General features: G+C 41.0%; 1 protein-coding gene and 1 pseudogene across 2 annotated transcripts in view; both read right to left on the reverse strand.

The window, feature by feature from the left end:
• The window catches only part of arnt2 (aryl-hydrocarbon receptor nuclear translocator 2), a 152,492-nt gene that overhangs the window by 27,514 nt on the left and 106,458 nt on the right, over positions 1-18,520 (reverse strand). For both annotated transcript variants that reach the window (XM_086223068.1, XM_086223060.1), the window contains 6 exons: positions 17,398-17,611; positions 16,498-16,711; positions 11,288-11,390; positions 7,733-7,798; positions 7,132-7,217; positions 4,904-4,980 (listed from right to left, as the gene is read on the reverse strand). In XM_086223068.1, the coding sequence (XP_086079194.1) occupies positions 4,904-4,980; positions 7,132-7,217; positions 7,733-7,798; positions 11,288-11,390; positions 16,498-16,711; positions 17,398-17,611 (760 nt within the window). The remainder of the gene's footprint in view (positions 1-4,903; positions 4,981-7,131; positions 7,218-7,732; positions 7,799-11,287; positions 11,391-16,497; positions 16,712-17,397; positions 17,612-18,520) is intronic.
• LOC147268814 (uncharacterized) lies at positions 97-2,131 on the reverse strand (annotated as a pseudogene).

The raw sequence follows: 18,520 nt of genomic DNA on the forward strand, positions 1-18,520 counted from the left end.
CAGGAAAAAAAGCAGCTGTAATTAATTTTTCCTACAGTGACTCAGTTCATGTAATTTTTTATCCATCATGAATGGGGAATGAGGTTAACAGTGAAATCAATCGGCCACACCAAAGAACTGTGGTCCATTGTCGGTCAGAGTCTTGCAGATTCCATGACGAACAAAAACCGACTTAAGGTGGTGGATCACATCAGCAGACCTTGAGGGAGTTAGCAGGGCAATCTCCACATATCTTGACATGTAGTCCACAACCAGCAGGTAGGTCATGCTACCTAGCATGAACAAATCGGCTCCCAGCTTCTGCCACAGTTGGGTTGGATATGGCGTCGATATCAGCGGGTCTTTGTGGTTATGTCTCTCCTGACAGCATGCTCTGCAGTTGAGAACCAACTCATTCACCCTGGCCACCATAAAGACAGTTGTGCACGCTCTCTACACTTAACCACCCCCTGGTGTCATTTGTGCAGCTTAGCGAGAACTCTATTTCTCATGGTTGAGGGTATAAAAAGTCTGTCTCCTTTCAGCAACAAACCATCCTGGACAGCACACCAGTCAGTAGGCACATGCAAGATGGAGTAGGACTGGCGTATGAGTTGCATTCTAAAATGTTATATTCTAGGAGTTAGAGCATCCAGTGCTTCAGCCCCCAGGAGAAGCTTGTGATTTGCCTCCAACCAGAAGTGTTTTCTGATGAGAAAGTTGCTGAGCCTCTTGCAAGAAGGCCAAAAGCCTCCTTTTCCACTTGAGCACATCTCAGCTCTGTGGCCGTGAGAGACCATGACATGAAAGCTACTGGTCTTCACTCCTCTGCGCCCCACACTCAACAGTTCTTCTTCGAAAGGAGATCTCTGAGGGGTTTGTCCCTGTAGCAACTCATAATGTAATAACGGCTCATAATGTAATAGTGGCTCATAATGTAATAATGGCTCAAAATGTAATAATGGCTCAAAATGTCATAAAATCATGAGCGCATAACATAATAACGTCTTTGTGCATAATGTAATAATGTAACAATTTATTACATTATGAGCCCAACTATGTAGCTACTCATAATGTAATAACAGCTCATAATGTAACAATGGCTTATACTGTGAGAAAAGTGTTGCATTATCACCATTTTTTACCTCTGCCCCCTGCAGGGTGAAAGGTCATGCTTTCACCTCTGTGATTGTCTAACTGTATGTAAGCATAATCACAAAATTTCTGCAAGATGTGGTGGAGCATTAAGTCCATAACGTCCCTTTTTCCCACAAGAGTGACAAATTACGTCATTTGCAGGACACTCCTGTTTTGTATGCAATGGATGTAGACTGTGCCCCCTTTTCTTTGATGATTTGGAAACTGTGTGGTTTGCAAGCATGCTGAGGTTTGTTTTTAGCAGGCTTGCCAAGACTTCCCTTGAACACTATATTAACAGACATTGCATCACTTACACAAATTTTAGTCCCTTCACAGAGAAACTTGCTGCTTTTTCACTTCTCTGCCGTGCCATCGTGATTGCCTTCTTCAAGGTCAAATCTGCTTTTAGCTGCATACGTTTCAGGCAGCCTCTTTTTCAAAAGACCCAAGATGAGTCTGTCCCAAAGTAGCTCATCATGTAGCACACCGTAGTTGCAATGTTCAGCCAGTACATATAGTGCAGTGACAAATGAGTCTACTGTCTCACTGTCTTGCTGTTTCCTCAGGTTGAATTTTGCACGTTCATATATTACATTTTTTGACCTCGAAGAAGCCTTGAAAGTCGTTATGTACCACCTCGTACATCCTTCGTTGTGTCTCGTTACAGTCAGCCCACGTAAAACATCATCCGCCTCGTCTCCCATGGAATATATCAAAGCATTTAAGTTATTCTCTTCAGAGCTTGCATTCAGGTTACTTGCCAGGCAAAATCTGTTGATTCTCCAGATCCATTTTGCTCGCTCCTATGGCTTAGAAAAGTCAAAGGGCTCCAGCGGTTGGATGTTAAATGTCATGCATGGACCTGCTGCCACAGAGGCACCTGGACCGAGTGCTATCCCTCCTTCGGTGGCTCTGTCTATATTCAACCTCCCTCCGCAGTGCACAAATGATTCTCCATAAACATCCGGACGTAACTCTTCACATCACTACAGGATATCTTACACCATGTCATGTTCTTCAAACACTAGTGAGTCTGGCTGTAGTTTCATAGGAAGCTTCATTGCTTGACTTCAGCTCTGCTTTCAACACCATCAACACTAGCAAGCTGGTCGACAAGCTGCTGTCACTCGGCCTGGATTACCATCTCTGTAGTTGGATTAAGGACTTCCTCTCTCACAGACCTCAGCAGGTGAGACTGGGAGACGTCACTTCATCCACCACCATCCTCAACACCCGCACCCCCCAAAGCTGTGTTCTTAGCCCCCTCCTCTATTCACTCCTCACCCACGACTGCACTCCCATTCACTCAACAAATTACACATTCAAGTTTGCAGACGACACAGCCATAGCGGGGGTGAACACCAACAGCAATGAGGCGGCCTACAGAGAGGAGGTCCAGGCACTCACATCCTGGTGTCGGAACAATGACCTGTTCCTCAACACCAGCATGACAAAGGAGCTCGACATCGACTTCAGGAAACGCAGGGACCCATCACACGCCACTCTGATGATCAATGGAGAAGTGGTGGTACAGGTGGAGAGTTTCAGATACCTTGGTGTTCATCTCTCCAGGGACCTGACATGGGGAGTGAACACCAGGGAGTTGGTGAAGAAGGCCAAGCAGAGACTCTTCTTTCTGCGGACCCTCAGGAAAACTGGCCTACCACAGAAACGCCTCACAAACTTCTACTAGTGCACCATAGAGAGAGTCCTGAGCCATGGATGCACTGTGTGGTTCTCCAGCTGCACCTCAGAGGAGAGGAAAGACCTGCAGCGGATCATCAAGACTGCCCAAAAAAATCACCACCCCTCTCACACCCCTGCATCAGATCTACTCTGCCCGGTTGGAAAACTGAGCTGGAAAAATCAGGTCTGACTGGACACATCCTGGACAAGGTCTTTTTGAGCCTCTTCCCTCTGGCAGGCTCAGGGTCATGAGGGCAAGGACAGAAAGAATGAGAAACAGCTTCTTCCCCAGAGCTGTGAAAGCTCTGATGACAGCCTGGACTGGACTATTGCTGTACCTTTCATCCTACACTGTACTTGTGATGAACATTCAATTCACAAGCCTACATCGTCACTGGACTTGCTGCACTATCCTCTATCCTTTATTCTTATTCTTTTTCTATCCTGTTATTTATTTTCTGTTCTTAATTATCTATTTATGCTGCTGTGTGACGGACTGTGTCCAACTACTTTCATTGTACAGAAATGTTCAATGACAATAAAGAAAAACTTAAACCTCAACACAGTACAACACAACCTCCGCTAACATCTCTATCCTGACTTTTCCATTTGCGCTCCCCTGATGTCATCACCCCGTGACCGTGCAGTTCTTTCATCCTATGTACACTTTCATTCACACCACAATTATTGGACTTGGAAGGATGGATAAAAAGATGGTGAGTTCTTTTTACAGTAAGATATCAATTTTCATTACATTTGCCTTCATTTATTATTCCAATACCTCTCCAGGACTCCAATTCCTATTTTCAATTTCCTTGATCATACAAACCCTGTAGGTGGTATCCAAAGGTATTTCCTTGAGGTGATAGATGACACTTTGATGAGCTTGAATTTGCTCTACATGTAAAAGTACACAAAAACACAAACGGAGAAGCTCTTGAACCACACGACTTTACTTGAGATGATTTCCTTGCCCATAAAATCTGCCGAAGCAACAGAAAGCAGTGGTCTGGCTTCTCTTCCTCTGCGGTTAAGTCTTATTCACCCAAAACAAGGATGGGAGGAAGTCCCTTGAGTTTCCAATGCTCCCAGCTGGGCACTTTAAGGAGAGTCCCTGGCTTTTCCAGCTGGGGAAAAAATGCTTTTGTTGACACAACGTTTTATAACTTTGTGATGTGTCCTCTGTATTGTTCCGTAATTTTACCACAGAAATGCTAGTTGGCAGCAAGGCTTCTATGCAAGAGTGTGGAGTGTCTTCATGTACTCAAACATTTCTAGGGCTTCACTACAAGGCAGATTGGGAAGTGCCACTGCCTGTACCTACACCTGCTACTGTTACAATGATTCAATGTAGAACTGCAAACGAGGCTGTAAGCAACTATAAAAAGTATCAACTACTCTCCAGATTTTTTTTAAAATTTGGACTACAGATTATTGTTTAATTTATTTATGACTTCCAGATAAAACAATACTGGATACTTAAACCTCAGGTTAATGAGCCTTTTAGGATAACAAAGAACACTGTACTTTATACATCCATCCATCCATATATCCATTTTCTATTGCTTATCTTGTTAAGGGTTACAGGGGGGCTGGAGCCTATCCCAGCAGCCTTTGGGTGAGAGGGTACACCCTGGATGGGTCACCAGTCCATTGCAGGGCCAACACATAGAGACAGACAACCATTCACACTCACAGCCACGCCTACGGTCAATTTAGAGTATCCAATTAACCTGGTCCCCTCTTAAATGTCTTTGGACTGTGGAAGGAAGCCGGAGTACCGGAGAGAACCCATGCAGGCGCAGGGAGAACATGCAAACTCCAAACAGAAAGACCCCATGCTCTTGCAGTGAGGCGACAGTGCTTACGACTGCACCACTGTGCTGCCCTACCTTATGTATAACAAAAAATCAGAGTCATACTCAATTTAGTTTATGTTTAGACCATGTAGGCTAGAGATAGAAAAAGCAAGAGAGACACATATGTACAGGGAAGGAATAAATAAAAACATGAACTCCCTATGCTTCTGCAATAAACCCAATACATTTTCTTTTTTGGATCAATTTAAAGGTATTCGAATGACTGTCACCAAACACACCTGCAGTCTTCCGATGGCCACTAGGCAGTATTTCCCAGTCTGACCTGCCTCTGAGTCTTCTTCTGGTACAGTCATACCTTCGAAGAGAGAGAGAAAAAAAGTGGAGGGCAACAAAGGAGTCTTCATTAACAAACTTCTTTTTTCACTGGCATCCCAATAAATTTTAGCTGCAACACTAAACTATTGATTTATTTCATTCAAATAAACATTCATACTATCTCTTCCCTACATTCCTAATTTGCGGAAGGGGCAGGGTAGATGTACATAATGAAAAAAACTTTTAATTTTCAACTGTTTGCTTGGTGGTCAGTCCCATTAAAGTACTTAATCATCTGGACATGGATGTTTTCTTCCATCATTAGCTCCTTTCCTCATAGAATTACTTTAAGGATTGTCTTTAGTTACTGGTAATATCCAGTTTAGTTAGTGTCACATGCCATGTAAAAATATCCTATCAATGTTTTGGTTTTAAAAACCTTACTTTTTAAATTTGCAGTTACATTTACTATTAGCATCATAGAGCTAAACCATTGGCATTGAAGTAATCCAGCCTGGAAGTGATAAAAACATTGACGAGTTTTTCTGCATCTTTTTGAGGCAGGATTTGTCTGATTTTGGCAAGGTAACATCGATGAAAGAAGGTGGTCCTGGAGATTCGCTTTATGTGGGGATTAAAGGACAGATACTGATCAAAGATATCTCCTTCAGGTACTTTAAGATTCCTTGGAGCAGTCTCAGAAGAATCACCATTAACAAGTACAACTGAGATTGACCTCGTAAATATGACCTAAATCAATTTAATGTGGTTCCTTTAATGCCAATGACAATGTAATTGGATGTGATGGTCAATGGTCTCAAAAGCTCCGCGAGACTCTAACAAGACCAGCACAGAGCCAAATCCCTCTGGTGCAAGTAGAAGGTCATTAGTAAGTTTGACTAATATTGTTTCCATGCCATGATTAACCCTAAAAGCTGAATGGAAATCCTCTAATAAGCTGTTGCTTTGAAGAAAGTCACAAAACTGTTTAGCAACCGCTTTCTCAATAATTGTGGACATAAGATATTAGTTACTGACATAAGATATTCAATAGTAAGCCAAATCTTCTGCATTCAGAGCTTTTTTTTTTTTATTTTTTTAAAGCAGCTAAATTGGGATGGGGTCTTGGAGACAGGTAGATGGTTCAGAGGAAGAAATTGTTGTATTTAACTGTACGGGTCAATGGGAGAATTTTACTATCTAAGCAGTTTATAAAGTTGTTACTCAGGGAAATAGGAATACTTGGCTCGATAAAGCAATGATTTTGCACACTAAAACTACAGGATGATGTACTATAGGTGATGTGTACAGAATCAGATGATACTAAAATGAGCATTTTACTATGTTTTCAATGTGATCTTTGATTCAAACATCATGATAAAAACACTGTATAATTATCTTACAAGACCAGGGCTCTCCACATCACTCTAGTGGTGGAAAATGTAAGAGGGGAAAACAGACTGATGAAATATTGTGGAATGAGTTAGACTGTATTCAGTTATAGACTGATTTTGTTGACAAAATTTCAAATTCAAACATGTACATGGAAAAATGTGTCTCTCCATGAGCAAAAAACACATCTGTGTTGGGTGATAATTATAACATTATGAGAATATGGAATCCATTTATCACCTTAAAATGTGCTCAGAAATCCCCCCCCCCCCCCCCCCCATGGTAGCACACCTAGTTTAAAGTTTGCATACCAGTGTGCACCTTATACCAAGCTACAATTGTTGCCTGGAAAGTGGCAAAATTGAAACTCTCCTTTAAAATATGACAATAGTAGAAAATTGAGACAGAAGGACACCTGACCAGATGATGACCTAAGTATCCATATGATATAACCTGTTTTTATCAACTATCCCAACACAAGTGACATGCACCACAATATACTTTTACAATTTGTTTCTATAATGCATTAAAAAAACAAAAACATTTTGACACATCCCGGGTACCAATTTTTGCTCCTATTAAGCCGTGTCATAAACATAAAGTTGGCCTAAACTGTAAACTGATGAATACCCATGTCAGCAGCAGGGTCATTTGACCCCAGGAGAGAATGCAGATTAAACTTGCAGACAAAAGACCGATGTTAAGTCACAAAAACCCACGAAATCAGGTCAAGTTTGAATTTAGGATGGATAGAGAAAAGAGCTCAGTGTAATGTGGATGTGTGAGTTTGTGTATTTACCTGCAGGGGGCCATGCTTTGATGTAGCCAGTGCAATGAACCACAGAATACTGCGCCTCTCCTTCTTTTGATGGTCCAAGTCCATTCCTGTCCATCAAACATAGTTATAGCACTCGTAAATGGTTGGGATCGTTTGTGGAACCCCTACACATTTTCTCAATCAATTTAATCACTTATTTACACACAAAATATTTTAAACAATGTAACTGTGTCAGTTAATGGGTGGTGTCTAGTTAAATTCCATTTTATTTATGTACTGGACTGAGGCAGCTCTATATTTATATAGAAATAATGTAATTATAGCTTTATATCATTAAAGCCACAATATTAGTATAAAAATGGTCAAAATTCCTTTCTATCATCAATAAAAGAGATACATAAAGATGTTTTACTGAAAAATGAGGCTTAAATGTTACATGACCTGTATATTTACAAATTAAGGACCAGATCTGACAGGGGCTTCTTCAGTTAATGAAATAAAATGACACGCACAAAGTAAAGTATATGGAAAGCTGAGTGAAATCATTTCACAAGGGAGGTATCACAAGGAAGACAGAGATGATAGCGGATCACAAACATGTTAAGGGAAGACATTTTTGCACCTGTATCTCTTCCGCATGTTAGAGAGACGGTTTAGGGAAATGTGATCCAGAGGAGCACTGCCGCACCTGCAAAACAGAAGACTTACAGCTCAGTTGTCTGGAGGAGTTCCCTTAATCACACTCAAATCACTTTCAATGCTTCTAGCTTCTTATCACTGCAGCTCTCATGAATCATTTTACACAGTATAACAAAAACAACATTCATCACCATGAGCAATCAGCACACATTAGCATTGTTGGTTGACAGCATTTAATCCAGTAATGGTCGACGGACTGAATATGGTTTCTTCGATGTCAAAATGCTACATAAATAACAATCCTCCATTCTACTTGGCTTTTTTTAAATAAATGATGTGAATGAAATGTAATTAAACAACATGATAAAAGCCACAGATCTGAAACCAGTGGCTGACAGCAGTGCTTTGCTGAAGTTTTGCTGGCATATAGCATTACACTGTTAGGAGTAGAGAGGTCAACAGGATTAGAAGGAGCTACAGTGGTGTCAAAATTGGATTAGACTTAGTGTTAGAACAAATCACTGGTATAATTGACTGTAATAGTAAGATTGGTGTCATTGGTTTCCATTTACTCAGGAGAGATTCAGCAAACAAAGAATTGCTGTTTTCCTTTCTTTCCTTTTCCTCTGTCATGGCTGAAAAAGACAACTAGAGGCCAAATGCTGTGATCAATGACTATGCTTGGATTTGACATGTAAATGCTTAGATTTGGCAGCTGATGGCAGTCGGCCTGGATGTAAGCAGGTATGGTTGATACCTTTGAAACAAGATCAAGTTTGACATCGGCAAGGACAGATGGCGCTTCGTGAATTTGAACAGGCTGGACAATCTGTGGTGGCTGGGAAGTGGTTGATGCAACAATGGATGGTGGAGACCCTCTCGATAATCCTTCTAGCATCAACCCAGGGAGGCTAGAAGGATCAGTGTCCTTAGAAGCCATGATGACCGCACCGCGTCTTGGGCCCACCTCGTTGTGGGCCACAGTAAAGTGCCAGATAGGTCTCCTCAGAACTGAGCTACTGGGCCCTCTTCACTGATGCATGGCAAGCTGTTGTTGTGGGGAGGCAGGGACAAGCTTGAAGCACATGGGTTGTTCCAGGACTGGCAGGCTGAAGGCTCTTCAACCAGAGTCTGACTGACTGCAGTGTTGATGAATGTCCTATGGGGGTTAGGCTAGCATGTGAGAAAGCGCGTGAGGATACAGGGCATATGGCTAGTTGCTAGCAGAAATGTGAAAAGCTGGTATGTGGCTTGATGCCAAGTGGTTTGTGGTCTTTGTGGACTGGTTACAAAAATACTCAAAATAGGTAGGTGGAGCTTGACTTGGAATATCCAGTCCAAGGAAAGCAGGCCTAGAACCTGGGTGAAGGTAGCTGAATGGAGGCTAGCTTGCTGGGAAAATCCAACCCAAATGACAGCCATTGGAAAGACAGAATGTTGAGTGCTAGCACAACAATGCACAGTGGCAAGTTCTTACTGCTGGCCGGTGCCTAACGCAGTTCCCAGTCCAACTATTGTCACAGAAACTACAGTCTTCAGAATGCATGCTTTTAAATTTGCATTAAAAAAATCAAGGAAATAGGACACAAAAGCCAGTTTGAGAGCAGGCAGACACAGTTCAAGAATTTAATCAAGAGAAGTCAAAAACAAGATTTACAGGGACAAAAAACAAGGAGTCCAAACAGTGTGAATCCAAACAAGAAAAGTCCAAAGAGCCTTAACTAAAAAATGTCAAAGAATAATAAAAGAAATTCAATAAAGCAGGCAAGCAACAGCTTGAAACAATTGAGAGAGGCCAACTGAACATATGAACTGGCAAGTGAATAAAGGAAGAGGAAGGCTATAAATACACAGAACTAATAAAAAACAGCACACACCTGAAACACATTAAGGCAAAGCAGACAATCAAATCGAGTGGGAAATGAGATAAATACTGAATTTAAACCTGCCAACACACAACCGCAGATCTTTCAAAACTGGAATCAATACCAGGTTATAATAAAAATGATTTCCAGGCCAAAATGTTCTTCTATAACCATTTCACACAGACTAAAGAATTTTTTTCCATGTCATGATAAATAAAGCTTATAGCCTTTGCCAGTCAATGGAAGAGAATTTTTCCTCCACCAAACTTCATTAAAATCACTCCATTAGTATATAAGCTATCCTACAAACAAGCAAACAAATCTATGAGCAAAATTATGTACGGCAGTGGCCACATTCCCTCCTTGGCATAGATAATAAAACAGGAAATAGCAAAGAAAATCTAAAACAGAACCAGTTTCAGACAGGACATGACCCTGGAATAACAATAAAGCAAAGGAAAAAGCCAGTCCAACAGTCCAGCCAGTCCAACACCACAACACACTGAGTCACATGGGCTTTTGTGACATACAGAGACATATCATAGCAGCCTCAAGGGACATCTTGTCTATATTAAATAAAGGTGGGCGGCCTAGGTATGACTGGCAAATAAACACAGAAAATGTCAAAATTATGTTGTGTGCTACCAAATTTATTTTAGATGATTCAAGGATCAAGAGTCCTTATTGTCATGATGAGAACATAACGCAATTTTCATGTAACAAGATATTTGGCAAAACCTGCTTTTTCATCATTTGGTGGTTTCATTTCATTGTATTTAAATCCATGCTAAACTGTGCAACATGGCCGGCCAGTTTCATGGCCGACTTGCAGCCAAAGGTTCTTATCACCAAAACTTGTTGCAGGGGTGCAGCCAGGGCCTTTCGACTGAGCTCTTCTAGACAGAGATCTCAGATGTTGTACCCCTCTCCCAGTTTAAGGGTCACAGCCTCCAGTGCTCTGAAGACAAATGGCACCACTGTTGCCTTCATTCACCACATCTTGTCTAGCTCCTCTTCAGCCCTTGAAGAGGAGCACTTTCCTTCTTCCCGATATTGTGAACAAGGAGAAGCATCTGTGGGTCTTTCGAAACGGTATAGCAAGGCTAGAAACTGTTCTGTGAGGGCAACAATTAAAATAAAATTATATGAACCCTGGTTTTCAGGTATTATAATATCATTCACCCTCACCACAGCAACCCAGCCAAAGTTGATCGGGCCTGACACAACAGTACCATCCATCCATCCATTTTCTTCTGCTTATTCCTATTAATTGTCACACGGGGGGGTGGAGCCTATCCCAGCGGCTACGGGCAAGAGGTGGGGTTCACCCTGGACAGGTCGCCAGTCCATCTCAGGTCCAGCATACAGAGACGAACAACCATTCACACTCACATTCATACCTACAGTCAATTTAGAGTATCAATCAGCCTCGTCCCCAATTGATGACTTTGGACTGTGGAGGAAGCTGGAGTACCAGAGAGAACCCACGCAGACACGGGGAGAACATGGAGACTCCACACAGAAAGATCCCGTGCCTGAGAGCCAGGACTCGAACACAGAACCTTCTTGCTGTGAGGCCACAGTGCTGACCACTGCACCACCCTAACGCCCACAACAGTACCATTAGACCATTTCTTTTCAGGACTTCAATAAAGTCATTGATAAACACACACCTCATGCGGCAGATGAAGGAGCGTCGGGAACCCATGCACATTCTCATTGAGGACTGCTGTCCCTCCTTCTTCACTGTTCCTGTCTTCAGGTCAAGGATCCGTCCTGTAACACAAATAACAGTTTGGTTCAAATTGGCCAAAACAAATGTTCTTAAATTGAAACATACTCACCAACCGAGTGTTCAAGTGGATGTATTACTTCTGGACAGTACTATATGAGCCTAATGATTTCCCCTAACAGATCAGAATGACACTGTAGCCAGCAGTCCAAGGCACTTGCTTTCAACTTTCATGAGTTGTAATGGGAAAATAAATCCACAACCGATAGGGATTTTCTTTTTAAAAACTGGTGCATTTAAATAAATTTCAAAACATAAATAAATGTTATGATAATGGTTGATGACTATATCCATGAGCAGCACGGTGGTGCAGTGGTCAGCACTGTTGCCTCACAGTAAGAAGGTTCCGGGTTTGGGTCCCGGCTCGAGCGCGGGGTTTTTCTGTGTGGAGTTTGCATGTTCTCACTGTGCCGACTGTGGGTTCTCTCCAGTACTCGGGCTCCCTCCCACCGTCCAAAGACATGCATATAGGAACAAGGTTAACTGGATACTTTAAATTGACCGTAGGTGTGAGTGTGAATGGTTGCCTGTCCACATGTGTTGATGAACTGGAGTCCCGCCTCTTGCCCGAAAGCTGCTGGGATAGGCTCCAGCCTCCCTGCAACCCTTAACAGGATAAGCGTAAGAGAATGGATGGATGGATGGATGGATGGATGGATGGACTATATCCATCACAATTATATTTTTGTTAAGAATAACATCTCTGGTAAACAGCTGGACAGACTGACAATACAACTGACTCTCCCCTAAGGAAGAAATAAAAAGAAAAAAGCTTAGAAAGAAAGTCAATATATCACATTCATATCATCAGCACTAGACTGTTTCCTACATCTGGAATATCAGAGTGAAGAAAATATGTTCTCTCATGGGATTTAAATAACCAAACAGGCCAATAACAAGAGCCTGAACAGAGTTATATAACTGTGATTCTATCAAAGCACATGCCACCTTTTCACCCTTCTATCCTTTCCAAGTCTTCTTCTCCCAGTATACACATAATCATCCATCTGATCACTTTCACTGAAGCAATATACTTTAATCTGTTAACTTCTTCTGGGAGTAACTGGTATTACAAACAAGAGTTAATCGAAGAGGCTTAAGACAATATTTTCTTTATAGAAGATCATCTTTTAAGAAAATGTTTTGCCCAAAATTAGATTTTCTACACTGTTCCCCTCCAAGAACGCTCCACAATGTGTTGGACAGAAGACACCTACTTCTGCAACAAGTATTCTGAGTATTTTTATGCAGTGGAGGATTGAAGTTTCCACATCAACATTTAAAAATGTCAAGATGTCTTATACTCAAAAATATTTTAAAACACTTAATGGATCCCTTATGATTCCCACCACAAAAAACTATTGACAGAACAAACTGGTGTGCAGGAAAGAATCAATCACATGTAAATGATAACAACTAGCTGGTCAATGTTATTCAATCTTTCCATGACACTAGGGAGGAAAAAATGCATTCCTGGTACAGCAAAAAACAAACTTCAAACAGTGAGCAGCTAAAGATGGAAAGAAAGACTCCAAAACAAGCTGCTTTAGTTCCACTGACTCACTGGATGAAATTTAACCCTGAGAAATGCTGTTTCAAAGGCGGTGTATTTGTGTATGCTGTGAGTGTAGTTTCATCTGTTACAGCTCTTCATGGAAATTTCTGTGGGATGTGGATTTCACAGCTCTGCTGGATATTAAGTTTGATTAAGAGGGCGAACAAAAATAAAACATGAGACGCTGCAGAGCTCCCAATAGAAATATTCAACAAGACATTAATGCCCCCTAGTGACCACTTTGGGCACTTTTAAATGTATCGTTCTCACCCTCAGACACTTTATCCAAGATGTTCAGCAGCTATAAATAAGTAAGAACAAAATCATGGCAAAAGAAACAACATTAAGTATGTGGGATATCTTTGAAAAAGTGTTCATTCCTGTGCTAACATGCAAACACACAAATACATGCATCTGAGAAACAGACACAGTCTGGCAAATTTCAAATTTATCAGAAAATCCCTGTCAACTTAGAAAGCCAGGATGAACTCCCACGCAGTCAATCTCTCCCACATCACATAGTCTGATAAGCTGGTCTGACACAGACTCTTAAAACCACTGGAGTCATTATACTAACAAAGCCAGAAAAGAAGCCATCCATCAATCCATCCATCCATCCATTTTCTACCACTTATCCTGTTAAGGGTTGTGGGGGCTGGAGCCTATCCAAGCAGCCTTCGGGCGAGAGGCAGGGTTCACCTTGGATGGCTCACCAGTCCATCGCAGGGCCAACACACAGAGACAAACAACCATTCACACTCACATTCATACCTACGGTCAATTTAGAGTATCAATCAGCCTAGCCCTCAATTGATGTCTTTGGACTGTGGAGGAAGCTGGAGTACCAGAGAGAACCCACACAAGAACAGGGAGAACATGGAGACTCCACACAGAAAGACCCCCTGCTCGAACCCGGAACTTTCTAACTGTGAGGCGCTGGGCTAACCACTGCACCACCGTGCCGCCACCAATCATCATTATCGTATTCTAAGAAAGTGTAATCTGGTTAGAAAAGAAAACCGCATCAAATACAAACGTTTTCATCAGCCATCTGTTCCCCTCTGAGTATCCCATCAGTGGAACTCAGTACTACAATCCATGTAAGAATATCCACACTCCAACTCATTCATGTGTAGCATTAAGAAATGGTTTGCTGAAGCTAATAGTGTCAACACTGATACTGTAACTTTGCCTGTTTCCTTTGTATTCTACATGTATTTTAATTACTGCATTTACTGTTGTATATACCTTTTGTATCATAATGTAGAAGGTTCCTTCCTATTGTAAATGCTGTACTGTGATACTGTTAACTGGAAATGGGTCTGCGAATGAAACTTCACCTTCCTGCAAACTCAGGTATATACAAATCTATTTGAATGCAGAGTGATATATTTTGCCCCCTGTCAGAAATAAATAAAGTCATTATCTTGTACGTTCATCTATTGTTTATGTTTCCCTGCATTATTTTTTAAAGACATGATCTAAAATGCCCATTCTGATCTCATATTGTACAAGAACCCGAGCCCACCCAAACCTTGCAAAAAAAACTCAATTCTTGAACCTTTACTAGCTTCTCATACATAATTAGGGTTCTAATTATTAAGACATCTATTAATCAGTTACAGATTTCATAAGACCAAATCTGTGAACTCTCCCCGTGTTCTTATAAATTTATTTGTGTCAACAATCACAAAACTTTTTCTGATGAATTTAAAAATAAAACCCACATCTTCCTTTCTGTGCTATTTTACAGATTTGAGATCTGTTATTGGAATCTCAATTTAACAAATGTATGTGTGTGTGTGTGTGTGTGTGTGTGTGTGTGTGTGCGTGCCTGCGTGTGTGTATTTCAGTTAGAATCTCAAAAGTTAGCTGCTACATGTTTTTATCACCAGCAGGTGGCACCCTTTCCTGCATGCTCTAAATTGAAAAAACCCTGATGATGCGCTGCTGAGCTAATGTCATTTACACTGTTTCGTGGTCAAAGCTTTAGCTTGCTTTGTGTGATGAGGTTTCAACGTTTTTTGTTTGTTTTGTTGTGTTTTTTTCATTACATTTAATTTGCAACCTGTTTGGGGGGGGGGGGTTGCGATTGGAATGGGAGAATTCATGGGGATGGAGTTGGAAATTTGAGTCAGGATGCAGATGATGGGAGAAAAATGGGTTCGTGGGAGAGCAATGAACAGCTCCTGTAGAAATATTAAGAAGAGGGAAATAATTTGGTGTACTGCAATGCTATTCTTGAGGCTTTGAACAAAGCAAGCTCAAACTGAGCATCCTCCCTTTAGGTGAGTCCACAAAGAATGATGTAATAATATTAATAATCATAATAGCAACAGTGATATCAGTGTCCAATAGGGAAAGAGTAAATAAACAAGCACTTAAGAAAAATTGGTGTTGTAGGTCCTGTTCTCAACATGAGCTACAACATCAATTTTTCTTAAGTGCTGTGCTGTCGGTGACTGGACTTGTTGCAGTTTTCTTGAAGATGTTTCATCTTTCCAAGTTTTTAACTGAAGAAGCCCCTTTGAAGAAGCCTCATCCGTTTTATTTTTAAGCTGTGGGTGTGACTGATGTGGAATGACTGACAGACAGTCAAATTTCCTCCAGCCTAAGTATTTCAAATTGGCAGTGTGTAGCAGGAGGAGAAGGTTTTGGGCAGCAGGAAACCAGGTGTCCTCAGACAGCTGAACATGGTTGATTTAGTCCAGTTCGTGGATCAGTGTGTGATTGTGGACAACTTGTTGACGATGGTGAAGGACTTTGTGGGTATAATACTCAATTATTTGAGTCTAAACTTATTTCATGCTGTGAAATGGTATCCAGATTTCCTTTTATTTTGCTGTTTAGTTTGATTGCTGAAGCGAGTGGTTCAATAAATTTGGCAAACAGTGATGGTGTGCGTGGGCATTGTTGTCTGGTACCTCGGTGAAATGTGTAGAATGGTGTTGTGATCCCGCTTTTGATGATGTGGCCCTAGGGGACACGTTCTTATCAAATGGATGTGTAACTCTCGAAAACCAAACTTGTGTAAAGTGTGAAATAATAATTTACCTAAGTGAATGCTTTTTCAGCATCAAGTGATAGAATTATGATCTTATTTTGATTTTGTGGTGAGATAAGGTTTAAGTTGAAAAGTCTACAGGAATTTTCTGTTGAAGCCTGCCTGATTGGGCTGGAATAGCGTTCAGATGACTGCCTCACTCTCGTGGCAAGTGTTTGATTCTGATTCTTAATTGTAAAGTTGATAAGTGAAAGAAAGGCTGGTTCACAATTGGGTTTTACTCAGAACAGCAGTATGTTTAGTTTTCACCTACATAGTGTAATGCTCTCTAGTCATCTAATCCTTTAAATCATTAAATGTCAAAATCTATCAATGAAAAATTAAGTATATCTAGTTCTACTACAGAATGTATTGATTTATTCACTCTAGGAGTTACATTTGGCTTTAACTACTCTTCCTGAAATTTTCTTCAAACAATTGCTTATAATTAATAACAGCTGATCAAAGGACAAAATAAGTCATTTCTTTCTACCTGTCATTGAATTTTCAGAAGTACTGAGCTGTTCCCTCAGTTTGTCCACATCGTCAGGGTGGACCTGCTCATACAGAGTGCTGCCAAACCACTCAGACTGGGGATGGTTCAGCACTGGCGTCACTGAATCGGACACATAGATCACCCGTCCCGTCTCTGCTGCCACCACAAACAGGAAACCATCTGCTGCTTCCAGGATCAGATGTTTCAATTCCTAAACCAGCAGAAAACATATTATCCTAGGAGCACTCAGAGACACAGGTATAATAACACACCAACAATCAACGTTGCACTGACTCTAACAGCAAGTACTACATTTTATTGCTTTTCATCAAGTATTTGTTGCAAAAAGAAGCATTGTGGACGAATCAGACAATTCCAAATAAGCATCATCGCTGTATGTTTAACTACATATATGTTGTATAGCTGTTAGTGCAGTGACAAACCATGCTAAAGTGAAAACTCTATCCACCACCATCCGCGGTCATTTGAAGATCAAGTGAACTAATTCAAGGAACATTCCCTGCCAGTGGAAGAAAGAATGCAGACCAGGTGCTGCTGTCAGATAGGGGTATGCTAAATTGTTCACACCTTGAGCTGAACTGTTCAATAAATACTCTTTTTTAAATGGTTGGTGTGGTTAAGAATAATGTTAATATTGAGTTCCCCCAATGTCCTGGTGATTTTTTTTTAAATTATCTCTAGGTTCAGATTAGCAGTGCTAAATTAGAATTCTTGCTTCAGTGCTTATGAAAAGTGCCTGAACGTCCAGCAAAATACCACCAAAATATGCCCCAAATGGGAACAATCACTCAAAAGATTGAGAGCAAATATTAGTGGCGTCAGGTCACATGACCTCTTTAAAACTGCAATCACACAGTCTCTCTAATACTTCATCACCTGTTCAGTTAGAAATGAGGGCTTATAGGCTCCATCAGTGGATGTGTTGCCAGTCCCCCTCATGGATTTCATATGGGAAACAGCCATGCGCAGGATGGTTAGCTTATCAGGTTTTCGGGCCAAGGCGCTGCATGTGGGGACCATGTCCGACAGCTCTGTGATGTACTGGGTCATTTTGTTGCGTCGGCGTCGCTCAATCTCGCTGTGGTTCTCTCTAAATAAGAGAAACAATAAGTCAGACACTTCACAAGGCTTTTTACCGAAAACCAATGGCCTGCCTCGTCAGATGTGCGGAAGAAGAAAAAGAAATCCCACACATTTGATCAAAAGTTAATCTGTACTTCTTCACTGATTTTTTACAATGTCCCTCAACTGCATAAAGGAGTCTTTTCTGGTCTTGTCTGTAATACTTGCTGCATAATTCCACTATTACTGCACACATGTGTGCTATCTAACACTCAGACTACAGATTCAGGATGCTGTGCAAGTATATATGATTCAAGCACACTCAAAAAGAAAGAGACACACGCAAGGATATGCAACAGAATGCTGCAATAGGCCTCTGGAAATTATGCGTGTTGTATTTGTGAAAACATAAAAGTTAGTCTCCGAGACAAAAGAAATGAACCTACACTTTAATATACTGACACTTTGACTGAGGGCTGCAGCAACCAGCAAGTCATTTGATCTAATATTCAAACCCAAAAAATGTTTCCCTCTCATGATACGTCAAATCCTTTTGAATGCCTTCACATACAAAACTCCTCCTGTTGTGCGAGCAGCTCAGTCAGGCAGTTTGGAAGCTCACAGAGAACACGGAACAAGCACAGGGTTTATTATAACATAGATTAAATCAATACCTCTGTAGAGCTTTTAATTCCCAGTAAACCTGTATTTCTCTTGTAGTGAAACATGAAAAAATAAATATCAAGAGCAGATAAATTGTGTTGAAATAATTCATTACACAAAACACAATTTTGCAGTGTATAATGTCTGCTTTAAGGAAACTCATGGAAGTCAGAAATATTGATCAGGTTGAGTCTGATTTTCTCATAATAAAGAAACTACTTAGTCAATTATCAACAAACTTGGTGGAAGGATATCGTATTGACCAAGGAACACC

This window comes from Aulostomus chinensis, chromosome 2 (assembly GCF_037954235.1).
Source record: "Aulostomus chinensis isolate RoL2024-O1b breed Wild chromosome 2, RoL_Achi_v1.0, whole genome shotgun sequence".
NCBI lineage: Eukaryota > Metazoa > Chordata > Actinopteri > Syngnathiformes > Aulostomidae > Aulostomus > Aulostomus chinensis.